The sequence below is a fragment of the Lactuca saligna genome, chromosome 5 (assembly GCF_052625555.1).
Source record: "Lactuca saligna cultivar CGN05327 chromosome 5, ASM5262555v1, whole genome shotgun sequence".
In the NCBI taxonomy this organism is placed as follows: domain Eukaryota; kingdom Viridiplantae; phylum Streptophyta; class Magnoliopsida; order Asterales; family Asteraceae; genus Lactuca; species Lactuca saligna.
In genome coordinates, this window is record NC_136421.1 from 247,498,587 (window position 1) to 247,511,537 (window position 12,951).

A 12,951-nucleotide genomic window follows, 5' to 3' on the forward strand; every position below is an offset into this window, starting at 1 on the left:
ATTTCCCTTTATATATTTCCATCTCTACTAAATATTTTATAGCTTTACATACATAATAAATTGTAGCCGTATAAAGTTTTAGACAATTATTATGTACAACTAAATAAATCATAATTTATGGGGTATAACTAAAAAATGTTGTGGATGACTCTCTCACCCATCACAAATTCATCACAAATTTGGTTTTAACTAAAATTAATTCTTTATTTTTATGTAAACCATAAAGTTAAAACAAGAGTAAATTACATGAATAGTCTCTATGGTTTGGGTTAATTTGTGTGTTTGGTCTTTGATTTATTTTTTTTAACTTGGAAGGTCCTTACTTTTTGGTTTTGTTACGTATTGAGTCCCTATCTTACTTAAAAAGACTATTTTTCCATTGATTTTTAACTTATTTAAGTAAACACACCCTAAACCCTACCCCATCACCTTACCTTATTTACCCATCGTTTTTCTTATGTAAATAATAGTCTTTTTAAGTAAGACATGACCAAGCGCGTAACACAAACAAACAGTAGGGATCAAGCGCGTAATAAAAATAAATAGTAGGGACCAAGTGCGTAACAAAAACAAATAGTAAGGAACTTGCAACTTAAAAAATAATTTAGGTACCAAACCTACAAGTTAACCAAAACCATAGGGACCATTCACGTAATTTACTCTAAAAACAAAGAGATCCGAAAGGGAGAGACAGGCGGACAAAGCGTCACCGTAGTAGTGAAGTAGAAGTCTTCCAGATCCGCAGTGCCTTTCGTTAGTTTCATCCCAGACCCAACAAACACGCGATCCAACTAAACTCTTTGCTTCATCAAAAACCATTACTTTTCTAGATTCCCAAATCGCAGACCTTCTAAAAATGGAACCCAACACCACCATAAAATCGTCATCAAAGGATGAGATAGAGCCAGTCGAAGAGAAACCAGCGGTGGAGCAACCGAAAGAAGACCAGAACGCCGGCGGTGGATGGGGCTGGGGATTCTCTGCGTTTTCTGTTCTTTCAGATCTTCAGAAGGCTGCTGAGGAGATCTCTCGCAATGTAATGCCAATTTATTTGGAAATTGTATTGGGTTCACTTCCTTTTGTATCGCATTTTCAAATACTTTGCTGCCTATGGAATTAGGGTTTTATTATCTCACTTTCACTCGCACTCACTTTTGCCCGATCTAGGTTTTTGTTTTGGTCAATGATCGCAAGGCTTTTTATTACTCGACAGAAATGGATACGAATTGAGACTTCCATTTTTGACGTCAACCTTAGTGCATCTCAAATACAAATATAAAGTATCTGATAGGATTTTCTTACAAAAACAAACACGAGCATTGGATTTTCTATCGACTGTTATCTGGTTTTGTTATTAAACCCCTCTTGAATGTTTCGTGGAAGGAGATACATTTTTGAAATCTGAACTTCGATTCCAAACCTAATAGTGTTTAGATGAAGTTTTTTTTTATGGATTTGGTTGCAAATTTGCACCTAAAACAATATTACTTTTAGTCTGATATCTATTTTAGGAAAGAAATTTTGCACAAGCAAAACATTTAAGTTTCTTCTGATCACTGTTTTGTGTTCACAGGCTGCTGAGGTTGCAAAGACAGCTGCAAATAGCATCTCTGAGTTGCAAAACGAGCTTGAAGGCTCAGAATCTTCTAAAGAGGATCAAGATCATCAAGAAGCATCTGATAAAGATCACGAAAGTGAAGATGAAGATGATAAGAAGCGCAAGGCTGCTCTTGAAAGACTTGAGAAAGCCAGTGAAGACACAATCCTTGGCCAAGCAAGTTCTAAATGATAGTTGAATAACTTGTGTTATCAATGCTTTCCCACTTTTGATTTTATTCTAAACCTTTGATTTTTTTTTTAATTATCCTACAGGGCATAAAAGCTATTGACAGTTCTGTGGAGAACTTTGCCTCAGGAGCTTGGCAGGCACTTGGTAATGCATGGAAAGGGGGTTCCAGTTTTGTTCAAAAGTAGGTCAACTTATTGGCATCCATTTTTCTTATCTGAAAGCAATCAAATATTCAAATCAAATGAATCTTTATAACTGTTTATGTTCTTCAGACTGGAAAACTCTATACAGCAAGGTGGTATACCTGCAGGAGGCTCTGTTGCACCATCTCTTTTAGAGGTTTGCACAAACCCTTTCTTGTTTTTATCTCCTACTAAAAGTTTCTGTTTTTGATTGTTTCTTTTTTTTTTTAACCGATTAATCGAACAGACTGGAAGAGCTTTTACTGCTAAAGGGTTGCAAGTTCTTGAGTATGTTGGAAAAGAAACTGTTGATCTTTTGATTGCAGAATCAGGAATGGAAGTTGACAAAAATGGTGGTGAAGGTGGGCATGGAACTGAAGAGGATCAGTTATTGGAGGAAGTAACATTTGACAGATGCTTTTACATCTATGGAGGTCCAGAGCATCTGGAGGTAGTAATTCTTTCATCTTTTTTTTTTATTATCAAATTCATTTTCGCATATATCAAAGTTTCTTATAATGTTGAATTCCAGGAACTTGAGGCATTGTCAAACCATTATGCCCTTTTATTCAACCGAAGAAAAGCAAAGCTGTCAACTGATGAAAAATCTGCATATGATGTGAAGCTTAAAGAGGTTCAACAGCTTCTAAGTTTAGACACTGAAAATGATGGAAAGAATGTAGAGTCTGAAAAGGGAAAGAATGTTGAGAATTCATCTGATGGAAGTTATGATGAGATCAAGAGCTTTCATGGTTCAAGTGTGAGCAAGGCTGCAGAAATGGCTACAGGGTAATCTCGTCTTTTTAAGTTTCAACATTACTCAATTCAAATCTAATCTTTATACAATATTAATTTAATCACTGTTATATTTTGCAGATTTGCTAATGCGTTAGCTGGACTTTCCCCAAGTGATATTGCTCTGAGAACTGGTGGGAGGCTAGATTCTCTTCACTCTGAGGGCATTCATGTAAATAAATAAATTATCTCTTTATTATTGAATATCAGGCAACAATCAAAGTAAATAATAATAATATTATGTGTATGCAGAGGCTTTCAGAGATGTGTTGCATTGCGGTTTCTCAACTTGTAGCTCTTGGGAAATCAGTTGTGAAGAATGCAAATAAGGATGATGATGATGTGGCAAAAATTGATTGGCCGGAGGATTGTATTGAAAAAGCTAAAACAATAAGAACAAAGACACAATCAATGACTGGATTTGTGGAGGCAGTTGCCATCAGTTTTGTGACAGGTAGGTCTACGTGTATGTGTAGTAAAATCATTGACTATTGGGATTAACAGACAGAGTAAATGACCATTTTACCCTTCTAACGAACAAACACTACAGGCATATCGGATGTAGCAGAAGCTTATGCAGCAGCCATAAAATCTTGTACAGAAGTTTTACCAGAGAAAGTAATTGAAGAAAAAGTGAAGTCGTTTTCTGAAGATCTTCGTGTCAACCGGACAACAGCTGTGGCTAAAATCCAGGATGGCTTACATTTCCTGGCTTATGTCATTCTTTCCACTGCTACTGCTACTGCTTAGGAGATCTTAAAAGTAAAACCTTCTTTGTTTTATTATTTTAGATTATTCAGAGATTTTGGTGTTGTATATATAGATTATAGACTAGTTGTTGCTTTTAGTTTTGGGATTGTGAATCTACTTCTAGGATCTATCATAATTCATACTACTCCCATATTCCAACTTGTAAGTTGTTGTATACTTTTTCAAGTCTTTATTAACATACCCATCTTAGTTTAGGGGATGTTTGATAAAACTCAACCATTTAGTGCTTAGTAGGGTCTTTAACTGTTTGGATGATTTTGATTCGTTCAGAGGTTGTATCAAACATGTTGAATTCTGTTTGATTCGTAGGTTATAAAACAACACCTTTATATACTTGTAATTTTGATTGTGTATATGCTTGCTTTGATGGGATTAGTTTTGGATTAATGTTAATCAAATAATAGCCAAGTTACAGGTTTGTTCTAAAAATGTATTCCAAACAATATTAAGACGCTTTACCATTCACGTTTTAGTTTTGTTTGATTTATGTGAACGATAGAAAGGTAAGATGTGACTTGTTACCTTAATGACATGACAATGATGTGCCAACTTATTTTGTTTGATTTATGTTTTTATGTGGAAGAAAAGAAAGGAAAGATATGACTTGTTGTCTTAATGTCATGATGTCAATTTATTTAGGTGATTTTAATAGTGTGATTCTATTCACTCATCCATATTTATTACTTGCATTTATTGTACAACTCACTCAGTGGGTAACTGTTTTTTATTTATTTATTTATGTGAGTTGAGGTGTATGAATAGTTGAATAGTAACACACTTCTAATTGAACAAATGAATATCTATCTAATGGATGTCATATTTGACGTTTTACTGTTTATCTCAAAATCATTAAAATAATTACTTTCTTTTTACTAATTTTATTATTTAGATAACGGTTGATGCTTCAACTCTTTCAAAATATCACATTTCAATAAATACCCTGTTATTATGAATGTAAGTTGCAGATCATATATTTGTGAATTTCTATATTCACCTCTACAATCCTACAACATTGAAGTTATGTCTAGAATTTTTTATAGCAATGACTAAATCTAAAGTACATATATTTTGTACTAGATCTCTTAATTCTTGACGAGAATTAAACACTTGAATATAATTAATAAATACAAATCTATTCGATATTAACTTAGGGGCTGTTTGTTTTTCTTGTGAAGAGCTGCGCAACCACTTTTGTCTGCGCCGCGCAGACAACGCGCAGACATATGCCCTCGCGGAGTGTTTGTTTTTTGGAAGTGCGCAGACCAAAAAACGTCTGCGCGAGGTCTTCCTGGCGCAGACATGAGCCACTGTCTTCAAAGGTCTTCAGACCTCATTTTAACAAAAAAAAAAAAAAAAAGACCACCCGTTTTTTTTTCTTTATCTTTTTGCTGAAAATGCATTTTTAATCGTTATGACATGAAATTAACTTTGAAAAATTAATTTATTTCAATAGCTGCAGATGTTAAAAACAAACAGTCTTCTTATTGCAGACTGCAGACTACAGACATTTGGTCCACCTCTTCCGCCGCAGAGGCTTGCAGATGTGGTCCGCAGACTGCAGACATTTTGGTTTCAAAAAAACAAACAACACCTTACTAATATACTAATGATTTTATAATGTATCCGTTTATTAATGGTAATGTGTCATCGCCAAAATAATTACTTTCATTTAAGCTTTTATTTTCATCCTCTTCAGTTAGGTGAATCATCATTCTAAACAAAACATATAGAAAAAGGTTACATTTAATAAAACAATGAATGTTTCACCCATCCATTCTTTCCAAATTGCCTTTTTTTTTTCCCATCAAATCTATTCTACTTCTAAACTTCTATTTATCACAAAAATACATTATGTTTTTAATAACATTTACTTTCATAATATAGATGAAAGTCTTTTGTATAACAAATGGAAAGTCTCAATCTTCTATATACAGAATAACAGAAACACATTAACACATTAAACCGAACTTTCATGTTTACCCTTATGTTAATGTTTCATATTCATAGTTCTTATTCAAAATTTAACAAAAAATGGGTTAATTTGACACAAATGAATGTTTAATGAACACAAGCAGTTTATTGATTGACACATAAAATAAGACGGTTCGGTATTATATTTTTATTGGGTTTGTATATATTGTTTAAAATATAAACTTATATCTAAAAAGTAAAAGGATTGATTTGAAAATTGATATAAGTGTAAGGGCATTATTATTCGTATGATTTGAAAATTCATCATAGAGGGTTAAAAAACAAAATAAAAGTTATATATACTTTTTGTTAAAGATATAATCTGAATTTTTAAAAATGAAAAATTAATCTAACTATAAAGATATTTAGCACCCATTTGACAAAAACAAGTTAGTTTATACGATAACTTATTTTAATTTAACGTTTATTAAAATCATAAAAGTAGTTAATCGTATTTTATTATTTTATTTAGAAGCTTATAAACGAACTAATTGATAAACTAGTTTTAGATAGTTTATTGGTAAGCTAGCCTTTGAATTAGCTTGTCAAAGATGGTATTAATGTAAATCAGTAGCATCAACTCTATGATGCGTGAAGATAACTTAGAAAGAGTTTCACGATGGGAATTTACTTTAGTTTATTGCAAATGGTTAATTTTAATTTATCAAATTCATTCATTACTTTTACACAACTGAATTGTGTATATATGTAGGAGCACCTTTTATCTATATGGTATTATGGAAATCGTTAAAAAGAAGTAAGTATTATGTAAATCAATAAAACAAACTTTAACCAAACGGCTTCCCGAGTTGCCCTCTCTCATTGAGGTTGAATGTTCAATTCCTGTTGTGGACATATGTGGATTTAAGAAGTAGTTTAGAAGTAAGTTAGATTGCCGTTTAAAAAAAAACAAACTTTAATATATTATCAATCAAATTTGTAAGAGTTTATTGTGAAGATTTTAAGAGTTTATTTCATTTCTTAAGAAAATTTAAAAAATCCTTGATACATGTTTAAGGGACTGAAAAGTTATTGATAACAAGTTATGTTGACATTTTACATAAACTAACCTAAGATAAACAAAAGTTAATATATGTAATATTAAATGGCCACCAAATCTTATAAATTCTACCTTATTTTTCTTAAAGAAGTGCCATATTTCATATCAAATATCCTTATTTTTTTTTTTATTTTATTTATTTATTTATTTTTTGTTTAATAGTAGCTAGCTAGTAATCTAGTATCAAACTAAACGGCAAACTTTACTATCATTCCTTATCATATTTATCAATGCAACGTTTTCAATTTTGTCTCATTTCTTTTGCAAGCAATCCGTTGATCGGCACATAAAATAAGAAAAACTGTAGTAAGTTGAAAACGATCTCCATGCATCATGCACAAAAACCCATCTAGATTCATAGTCGCCAATTCAAATGCGCATTTGCACCACCATGTTTTAAATTCATAACTTTCGGATCTCAATCCATCAATCAACAGCCATGGGAGAAGTAGATCCAACCTTCATTCAACAACTAGAACACAGACCTAAACTTGAAGTAATCGAAGCTCAAGGAATTCCACAAATTGACCTCTCACCATTGCTAACCTCGTCTCCTGCGGACGTTCATGCAGATCTTGTGGCTCAGGTCCGTGACGCGTGTGAAAATTGGGGATTCTTCCAAGTCTTCAACCACGGAATCCCCGTGGAGAGCCGTGGAAAGCTGATATCGGCGGCGAAGAGGTTCTTCGATCAGCCGATGGAGGAGAAGAGGAAGGTGAGGAGAGACGAAGCGCATCCGTTAGGTTACTACGACACTGAACATACAAAAAATGTGAGGGACTGGAAGGAGGTTTTTGATGTGACGGTGGACGTTCCGACGTTGATGTGGGCTTCTCATGAGCCCGACGATGAACAGATGACAGAGTATCTTAACCAATGGCCTCACCATCCTCCGGAATTAAGGTATATTTATCTATTTTTTTTTTTAAACAGATTATCATTTCTCTCTCATGTTTTAGCTTGAATAATTCATATTTTTTAACAAAATGTTGTAGATGCTAGTTGTACTATTTGTACTATAGTAAACTTTATTTATATGCTTTTAACTTTTTATGATTACAATTTTGTTTCCTGGTAAATTTGAACCGAGAGTACAATCAAATGATCAACTATATGTTTAATAAATATATTGATAAAAGATTTACCCCATCACATCAGTTTTATTATGTGAGGGGTAAATCAAAGAACATTGCAAATTAAGACACTATGTCTTATGTCTATGTTCGATAACGAAGGGATTAGGTGTATAATAATGTGTTATAACAAGGAACATATAAACATATATGTTGTTCATAATTGATACCGACTCATTTTAATTGTTTAAAAATAGGGAGGCATGTGAAGAATACGTTAAAGATGTTGAGAAACTCTCATACAAATTGTTGGAACTTATTGCACTTAGCTTGAACCTTCCTGCAAACCGATTTGAACCCTTTTTCTCCAAGGGCCAAACGAGTTTCATTCGACTTAACCACTATCCACCTTGCCCTGCTCCCGACCTAGCCCTTGGGGTTGGTCGACACAAGGATGCCATTGCTTTGACTATATTGACTCAGGATGACGTAGGGGGTTTAGAAGTTAAGAGAAAAACCGATGGGGAGTGGATCTTTGTCAAGCCTATACCTAATACCTTCATTATCAATGTTGGGGATATGATTCAGGTAATCAATATAATCATCTACTATCTTAAGGTTCGAGTTACGTATGAGTTTGTTCTTCTTATACGTGACTGTAACTATAAGTAGTTTGAGTTAAAAGATTGATATTATTTTTTGTTGTATAGGTATGGAGTAATGACAAGTATGAGAGTGTAGAGCATAGGGTAATGGTGAATTCGACTAGAGAAAGATTTTCGATCCCATTTTTCTTGTGCCCTTCATACTACACTATGGTGGAGCCGTTGGTAGAGTTGACTGATGAACAAAACCCTGCCAAGTACGATAGTTACAATTGGGGCAAATTCTTTGCTACACGAAAACGTAGTAATTTTAAGAAACTTGATGTTGAAAACATACAGATTTATCATTTCAAAAAATCAAATGAGCTAAAAGGGTGATGATAATGTTTCTTGGGTTGAGAATATTGTTATATAAATAAAATATGTATGGTCTCTTTTCATGTAAAGATAAACCTTTATGGACCAAAAAATTTGGTAGATTTGGTGGTGCCCTCTCAATTTAGGGGTGTTAAGAAAAACCCGATCCGAACCGAACCCGAATAAGGTAATTAGGGTCGGATTTAATAGGGTCAAAACTCTTAACCGGGTTACTCGGGTTCATCCGACTAACCCGAATTGTTATTAGGGTCGGGTTTATGGTTGATTTTTTTAAAACAATTCGGGTTTCGGGTCAACCCGAATAACCCGATTAAGAATTTATTACCAAATTTTTTTTTTTACTGCGTTGAATGACATGAATTCAAGATCCCAAGAAATTTTACAACTAATACATATTTCTTACTTAAATAAACCAGAAAGTAAAATTACTATTTATAGAGATGTATAAAATGATATAATTTTCCTCTCCTCTTAATGCAATACCGTTGTATTGTAACAATTTTACCAATTTTATTCACTATTAATGCATTACTAATTATTAATATGGTAAAAGAAACTCCAAAAATTCATATCATATACCAACTTTACATTTTAAGTCCCTATACATGTGGATTATGTATTAAAATGACACAACATAAATTCATCTTATATTCAACCTCAACCCGACTAACCCGACCCTACTAACCTGAAACCCAATTAACCCGAACTCGACTAGCCCGTACCTTACTAGGGTCGGGTTTCGGGTGAATATTTTTTTTCTAGAAAAACCCGACTAACCCGACCCGTTTAACCCAAAACCCGATTAATAGTCCTACCTCTCATAGGTAAAATTATTTGTTCGTAATATCTTTTGTTTATTGCTCGGAGAAATAGACTCCATTTGTTACTTATTTGCAATAAGGTGTTAGATGTTTTCCATAACATTTGAGACAATTTCGTCTTTATCCTTGTAAACTTTCATAATTACGTTTATATTATTGTAAAAATTTAAATTATATTATATTCTTATAAAACCTATAAAGTCGCATATATACCTATAAACTAACATATATACCTAAATACTTAATTTAATCTATTTAAAATTTTAAAACATAATCTTTAAGTTATATTACAGCTAAAAAACTAAAATACCAATCCACAAACCTTCCTATAATAGATCAAAATACCAATCCACAATCCATCTTATAATAGATCTCATTATTCACAATATGATTATTAATGCCTTGATTCTTGTCATTTCACATTCTGTATAATCAATTAGCAAAATCTGGTGATTGAATTTTCCTAATTGATTGTAACAGCAAAACCTGATGATTACAAACTTGGTGATTACATATTCAATTAGCAAAATCGAAGTAAAACCTGATGATTGCAAATTTGATTAACAAAACTTGATGATTGCATATCCTAATCGATTAGCAAAAACATTATCAAATCGTGAATAAGGATATCAATTATGTGAAGGATTGTAAAAGGGTATATGCCCGAGTTTATGAGTTTTATATGAATATACATGTTATTAATTTTTTTTTTAATTTAAGGATATGAAAATAATTTTGAAAAACGTATTTTTATTCACACACACTCACGAGAAACATGAAAAATAATTTACTTTTCAATAACACGTTTGAAACAAAAAAATATAGATAACAGTCATAACTAGAGGTGAGCAAAAACTTCACCGCAACTAAAATTAACCGCAAAAATCGCATGAACCGAAATCAATTAACCGCAACCACAATAAAAACCGATTGTGAGGTTTTCTGTTTTTCAAAAACCGCAAATTTGCGGTGCGGTGCGGTTATTAGTTTTCAAAAACCGTAAAAAAAAAAAAACCGCACCACACCGCATATATTATATACAGTTTTTATTATTATTTATTAATATATTAAATATTCAAAATAAGATAAGTTTCATGGATGAAAGAAGGATAAAATTCTAGAAGAAAAAAATGTTGGTTTTTTCGTATGTTTAACTGTAGAAAATGGTGAAATTTAAAAATTTTAAGATATTTATTTTTAATTACTACTGATTTAAAGTTTTTAAGATATTAGTTGTTTGTAATTTAAGTTAATTGTTTTATACCTTATGATTTTTATTATTGTAAGTAATATGCTTAAACTCTTAAAACTGTTTGAACTCTAAAGTGCGGTTAAAAACCACACAAAATAACCACGTCAAATCCATACGGTTAATAACCGAAATACAAAACCGCACCGCACTGCAAAAATAACTGCCTCACTGCACCGCAAAAATAACCGCACCAAAAAGTTTGAAATAGATTAACCACATTTGCGATTTTGCGGTTAGTGGTGAGGTTTTGACCAATAACCGTACCGAACTGCACCGCGCTCACCCTAGACTTAAGACACGGTTTCTACCAAATCAAATGGAACATTTCAATAATTTACTTTTTAAAATATAACAGGTCATTTGTTCTTATGTTTGCTCCCTTGGTTTCCTTTCTCTTCAAATTTTTTATAACTTAATTTATTACCAAAAACAAAACGTAAGAATGAACATATCCATAGATAAATTAATCAAAACTTACATCATGAAATCATCACCATGTATCATACACAAAAAAGGGTCCAAATACATTGTACCAGCTCACTTGCCACATAGCAAAATTCAGATAGGCTTCTTTCACTCCACCAGTCACCACCACCTTTTAAACTCATCACTTTTCCGATCTTGAATTCATCAATCTTCAGCAATGGGAGAAGTTGATCCATCTTTCATCCAAGAACCTGAACACAGACCTAAACTTGCAGTAATCAAAGCCGAAGGAATCCCACAAATTGACCTCTCGCCTTTCATAAACCCGTCTCCGTCCGCCGTCGCCATAGAAGATCTGATATCTCAGGTCCGTGACGCATGCAAAAACTGGGGATTCTTTGAAGTAATCAACCACGGGGTTCCCGTCGACGTCCGTGAAAAGCTACAGTCGGCAGCCAAGAAGTTTTTCGATCAGCCATTGGAGGAGAAGAAGAAGGTGAAGAGAGGTGAAGGGAACCCATTTGGTTATTACGATACTGAACACACAAAAAATGTGAGGGACTGGAAAGAAGTTTTCGATTTCACTGTGGAGGTTCCGACGTTGATGCCGGCGTCATATGAATCCGACGATGAACAGACGGCGGAGTACTCTAATCAATGGCCTGACCATCCTCCAGAATTAAGGTACTTAATTTTTGACTTAATAACTAATTAACCAATAACCATGATCCTAATCCAGTTTCCGGACAACTCAGGGAGGCATCGGAAGAATATGTAAAAGAAATTGAGAAATTGTCGTACAAACTGTTGGAATTGATATCCATGAGCTTAAACCTTCCTGCAAACCGATTTGAGCCCTTCTTCTCCAAGGATCAAACCAGTTTTGTTCGACTGAACCACTACCCGCCGTGCCCAGCTCCTGACCTCGCCCTTGGTGTTGGTCGACATAAGGACGCCGGTGCTTTGACGATCTTGGCTCAAGACGACGTCGGAGGTTTAGAAGTTAAGAGAAAAACCGATGGAGAGTGGATCTTTGTTAAGCCAACACCAAATTCCTTCATCATCAACGTCGGGGACATTATTCAGGTGTCATTAACAACATATCTCCGATCTGTATATATCGATCTCAATTCTTCTTATTTAAGATCTGTTGGTGTTGTTGTTATTGTTGTATAGGTATGGAGCAATGATAGGTATGAGAGTGTAGAGCATAGGGTGAAGGTGAACTCCGGTAGAGAAAGATTTTCGATCCCATTTTTCGTGAATCCTGCACATTACACGGTGGTGGAGCCACTTGCTGAGCTGACGGATGAAAGAAACCTTGCAAAGTATGAGAGTTATAACTGGGGCAAATTCTTTGTCACCCGAAAACGTAGTAATTTTAAGAAACTTGATGTTGAAAATATACAGATTTATCATTTTAAGAAACCCGAATTAGAGGATAATATTGTTTCTCTTATTGAGAATGTTGTTGTATAAGTAAAAAGATACTATGTGACGTTTTCATGTATAAAAAAAGTTATGGAACCAGGAATAAAATATCTATAACTTTTTTTTAGTTTGGTACTTTTTAAGTTTTAAACCTTTCTAATTAATCATTATAAACGATGAATTCAATTTTAAGGAATGGCATGTGACCAATTTAACTAGAACATAAATCTTGAAAGAACATATCCGATTTTTAAAAGAAAAGCAAACTTTTATTAATTACTTGTAAATATTAATGGACAGAAAGTGAATGAATGAAACAAGAAATTAATGCCATTATGTACAAAAACTATATCCATACGTCTCTCGCAGAGTAACGAAAAAAATGGGATGAAATTAA

General features: G+C 33.3%; 3 protein-coding genes across 3 annotated transcripts; all 3 read left to right on the forward strand.

Annotated features, from left to right (window-relative positions):
- The first annotated feature begins 687 nt into the window (after positions 1-687).
- LOC145047275 (BAT2 domain protein) lies at positions 688-3,748 on the forward strand. The gene is made up of 9 exons (XM_078995527.1): positions 688-1,036; positions 1,574-1,774; positions 1,873-1,970; positions 2,062-2,128; positions 2,219-2,422; positions 2,504-2,760; positions 2,848-2,938; positions 3,019-3,220; positions 3,317-3,748. The coding sequence occupies exons 1-9, from the start codon at positions 857-859 to the stop codon at positions 3,514-3,516; spliced, it is 1,500 nt and encodes a 499-aa protein (XP_078851653.1). The 5' UTR covers positions 688-856; the 3' UTR covers positions 3,517-3,748.
- A 3,067-nt stretch (positions 3,749-6,815) lies between these two features.
- Positions 6,816-8,723, forward strand: LOC145047276 (protein DMR6-LIKE OXYGENASE 2-like). Its single transcript, XM_078995528.1, has 3 exons — positions 6,816-7,471; positions 7,899-8,229; positions 8,352-8,723. Exons 1-3 carry the CDS (start codon positions 7,008-7,010, stop codon positions 8,622-8,624), a joined length of 1,068 nt encoding a protein of 355 aa, XP_078851654.1. The 5' UTR covers positions 6,816-7,007; the 3' UTR covers positions 8,625-8,723.
- A 2,519-nt stretch (positions 8,724-11,242) lies between these two features.
- Positions 11,243-12,681, forward strand: LOC145047277 (protein LATERAL BRANCHING OXIDOREDUCTASE 1-like). Its single transcript, XM_078995529.1, has 3 exons — positions 11,243-11,807; positions 11,879-12,209; positions 12,300-12,681. Exons 1-3 carry the CDS (start codon positions 11,341-11,343, stop codon positions 12,600-12,602), a joined length of 1,101 nt encoding a protein of 366 aa, XP_078851655.1. The 5' UTR covers positions 11,243-11,340; the 3' UTR covers positions 12,603-12,681.
- Positions 12,682-12,951: the final 270 nt, after the last annotated feature.

Excerpts from the sequence above, each read along its gene's own strand:
- LOC145047275 (XM_078995527.1), top strand. The coding sequence starts at position 857 with ATGGAACCCAACACCACCATAAAATCGTCATCAAAGGATGAGATAGAG. Across the intron at positions 1,037-1,573 it reads CTGAGGAGATCTCTCGCAAT|GCTGCTGAGGTTGCAAAGAC; the intron begins GTAATGCCAATT and ends TTGTGTTCACAG. Across the intron at positions 2,939-3,018 it reads TTCACTCTGAGGGCATTCAT|AGGCTTTCAGAGATGTGTTG; the intron begins GTAAATAAATAA and ends ATGTGTATGCAG.
- LOC145047276 (XM_078995528.1), top strand. The coding sequence starts at position 7,008 with ATGGGAGAAGTAGATCCAACCTTCATTCAACAACTAGAACACAGACCT. Across the intron at positions 7,472-7,898 it reads CACCATCCTCCGGAATTAAG|GGAGGCATGTGAAGAATACG; the intron begins GTATATTTATCT and ends GTTTAAAAATAG. Across the intron at positions 8,230-8,351 it reads ATGTTGGGGATATGATTCAG|GTATGGAGTAATGACAAGTA; the intron begins GTAATCAATATA and ends TTTGTTGTATAG.
- LOC145047277 (XM_078995529.1), top strand. The coding sequence starts at position 11,341 with ATGGGAGAAGTTGATCCATCTTTCATCCAAGAACCTGAACACAGACCT. Across the intron at positions 11,808-11,878 it reads GACCATCCTCCAGAATTAAG|GGAGGCATCGGAAGAATATG; the intron begins GTACTTAATTTT and ends CGGACAACTCAG. Across the intron at positions 12,210-12,299 it reads ACGTCGGGGACATTATTCAG|GTATGGAGCAATGATAGGTA; the intron begins GTGTCATTAACA and ends ATTGTTGTATAG.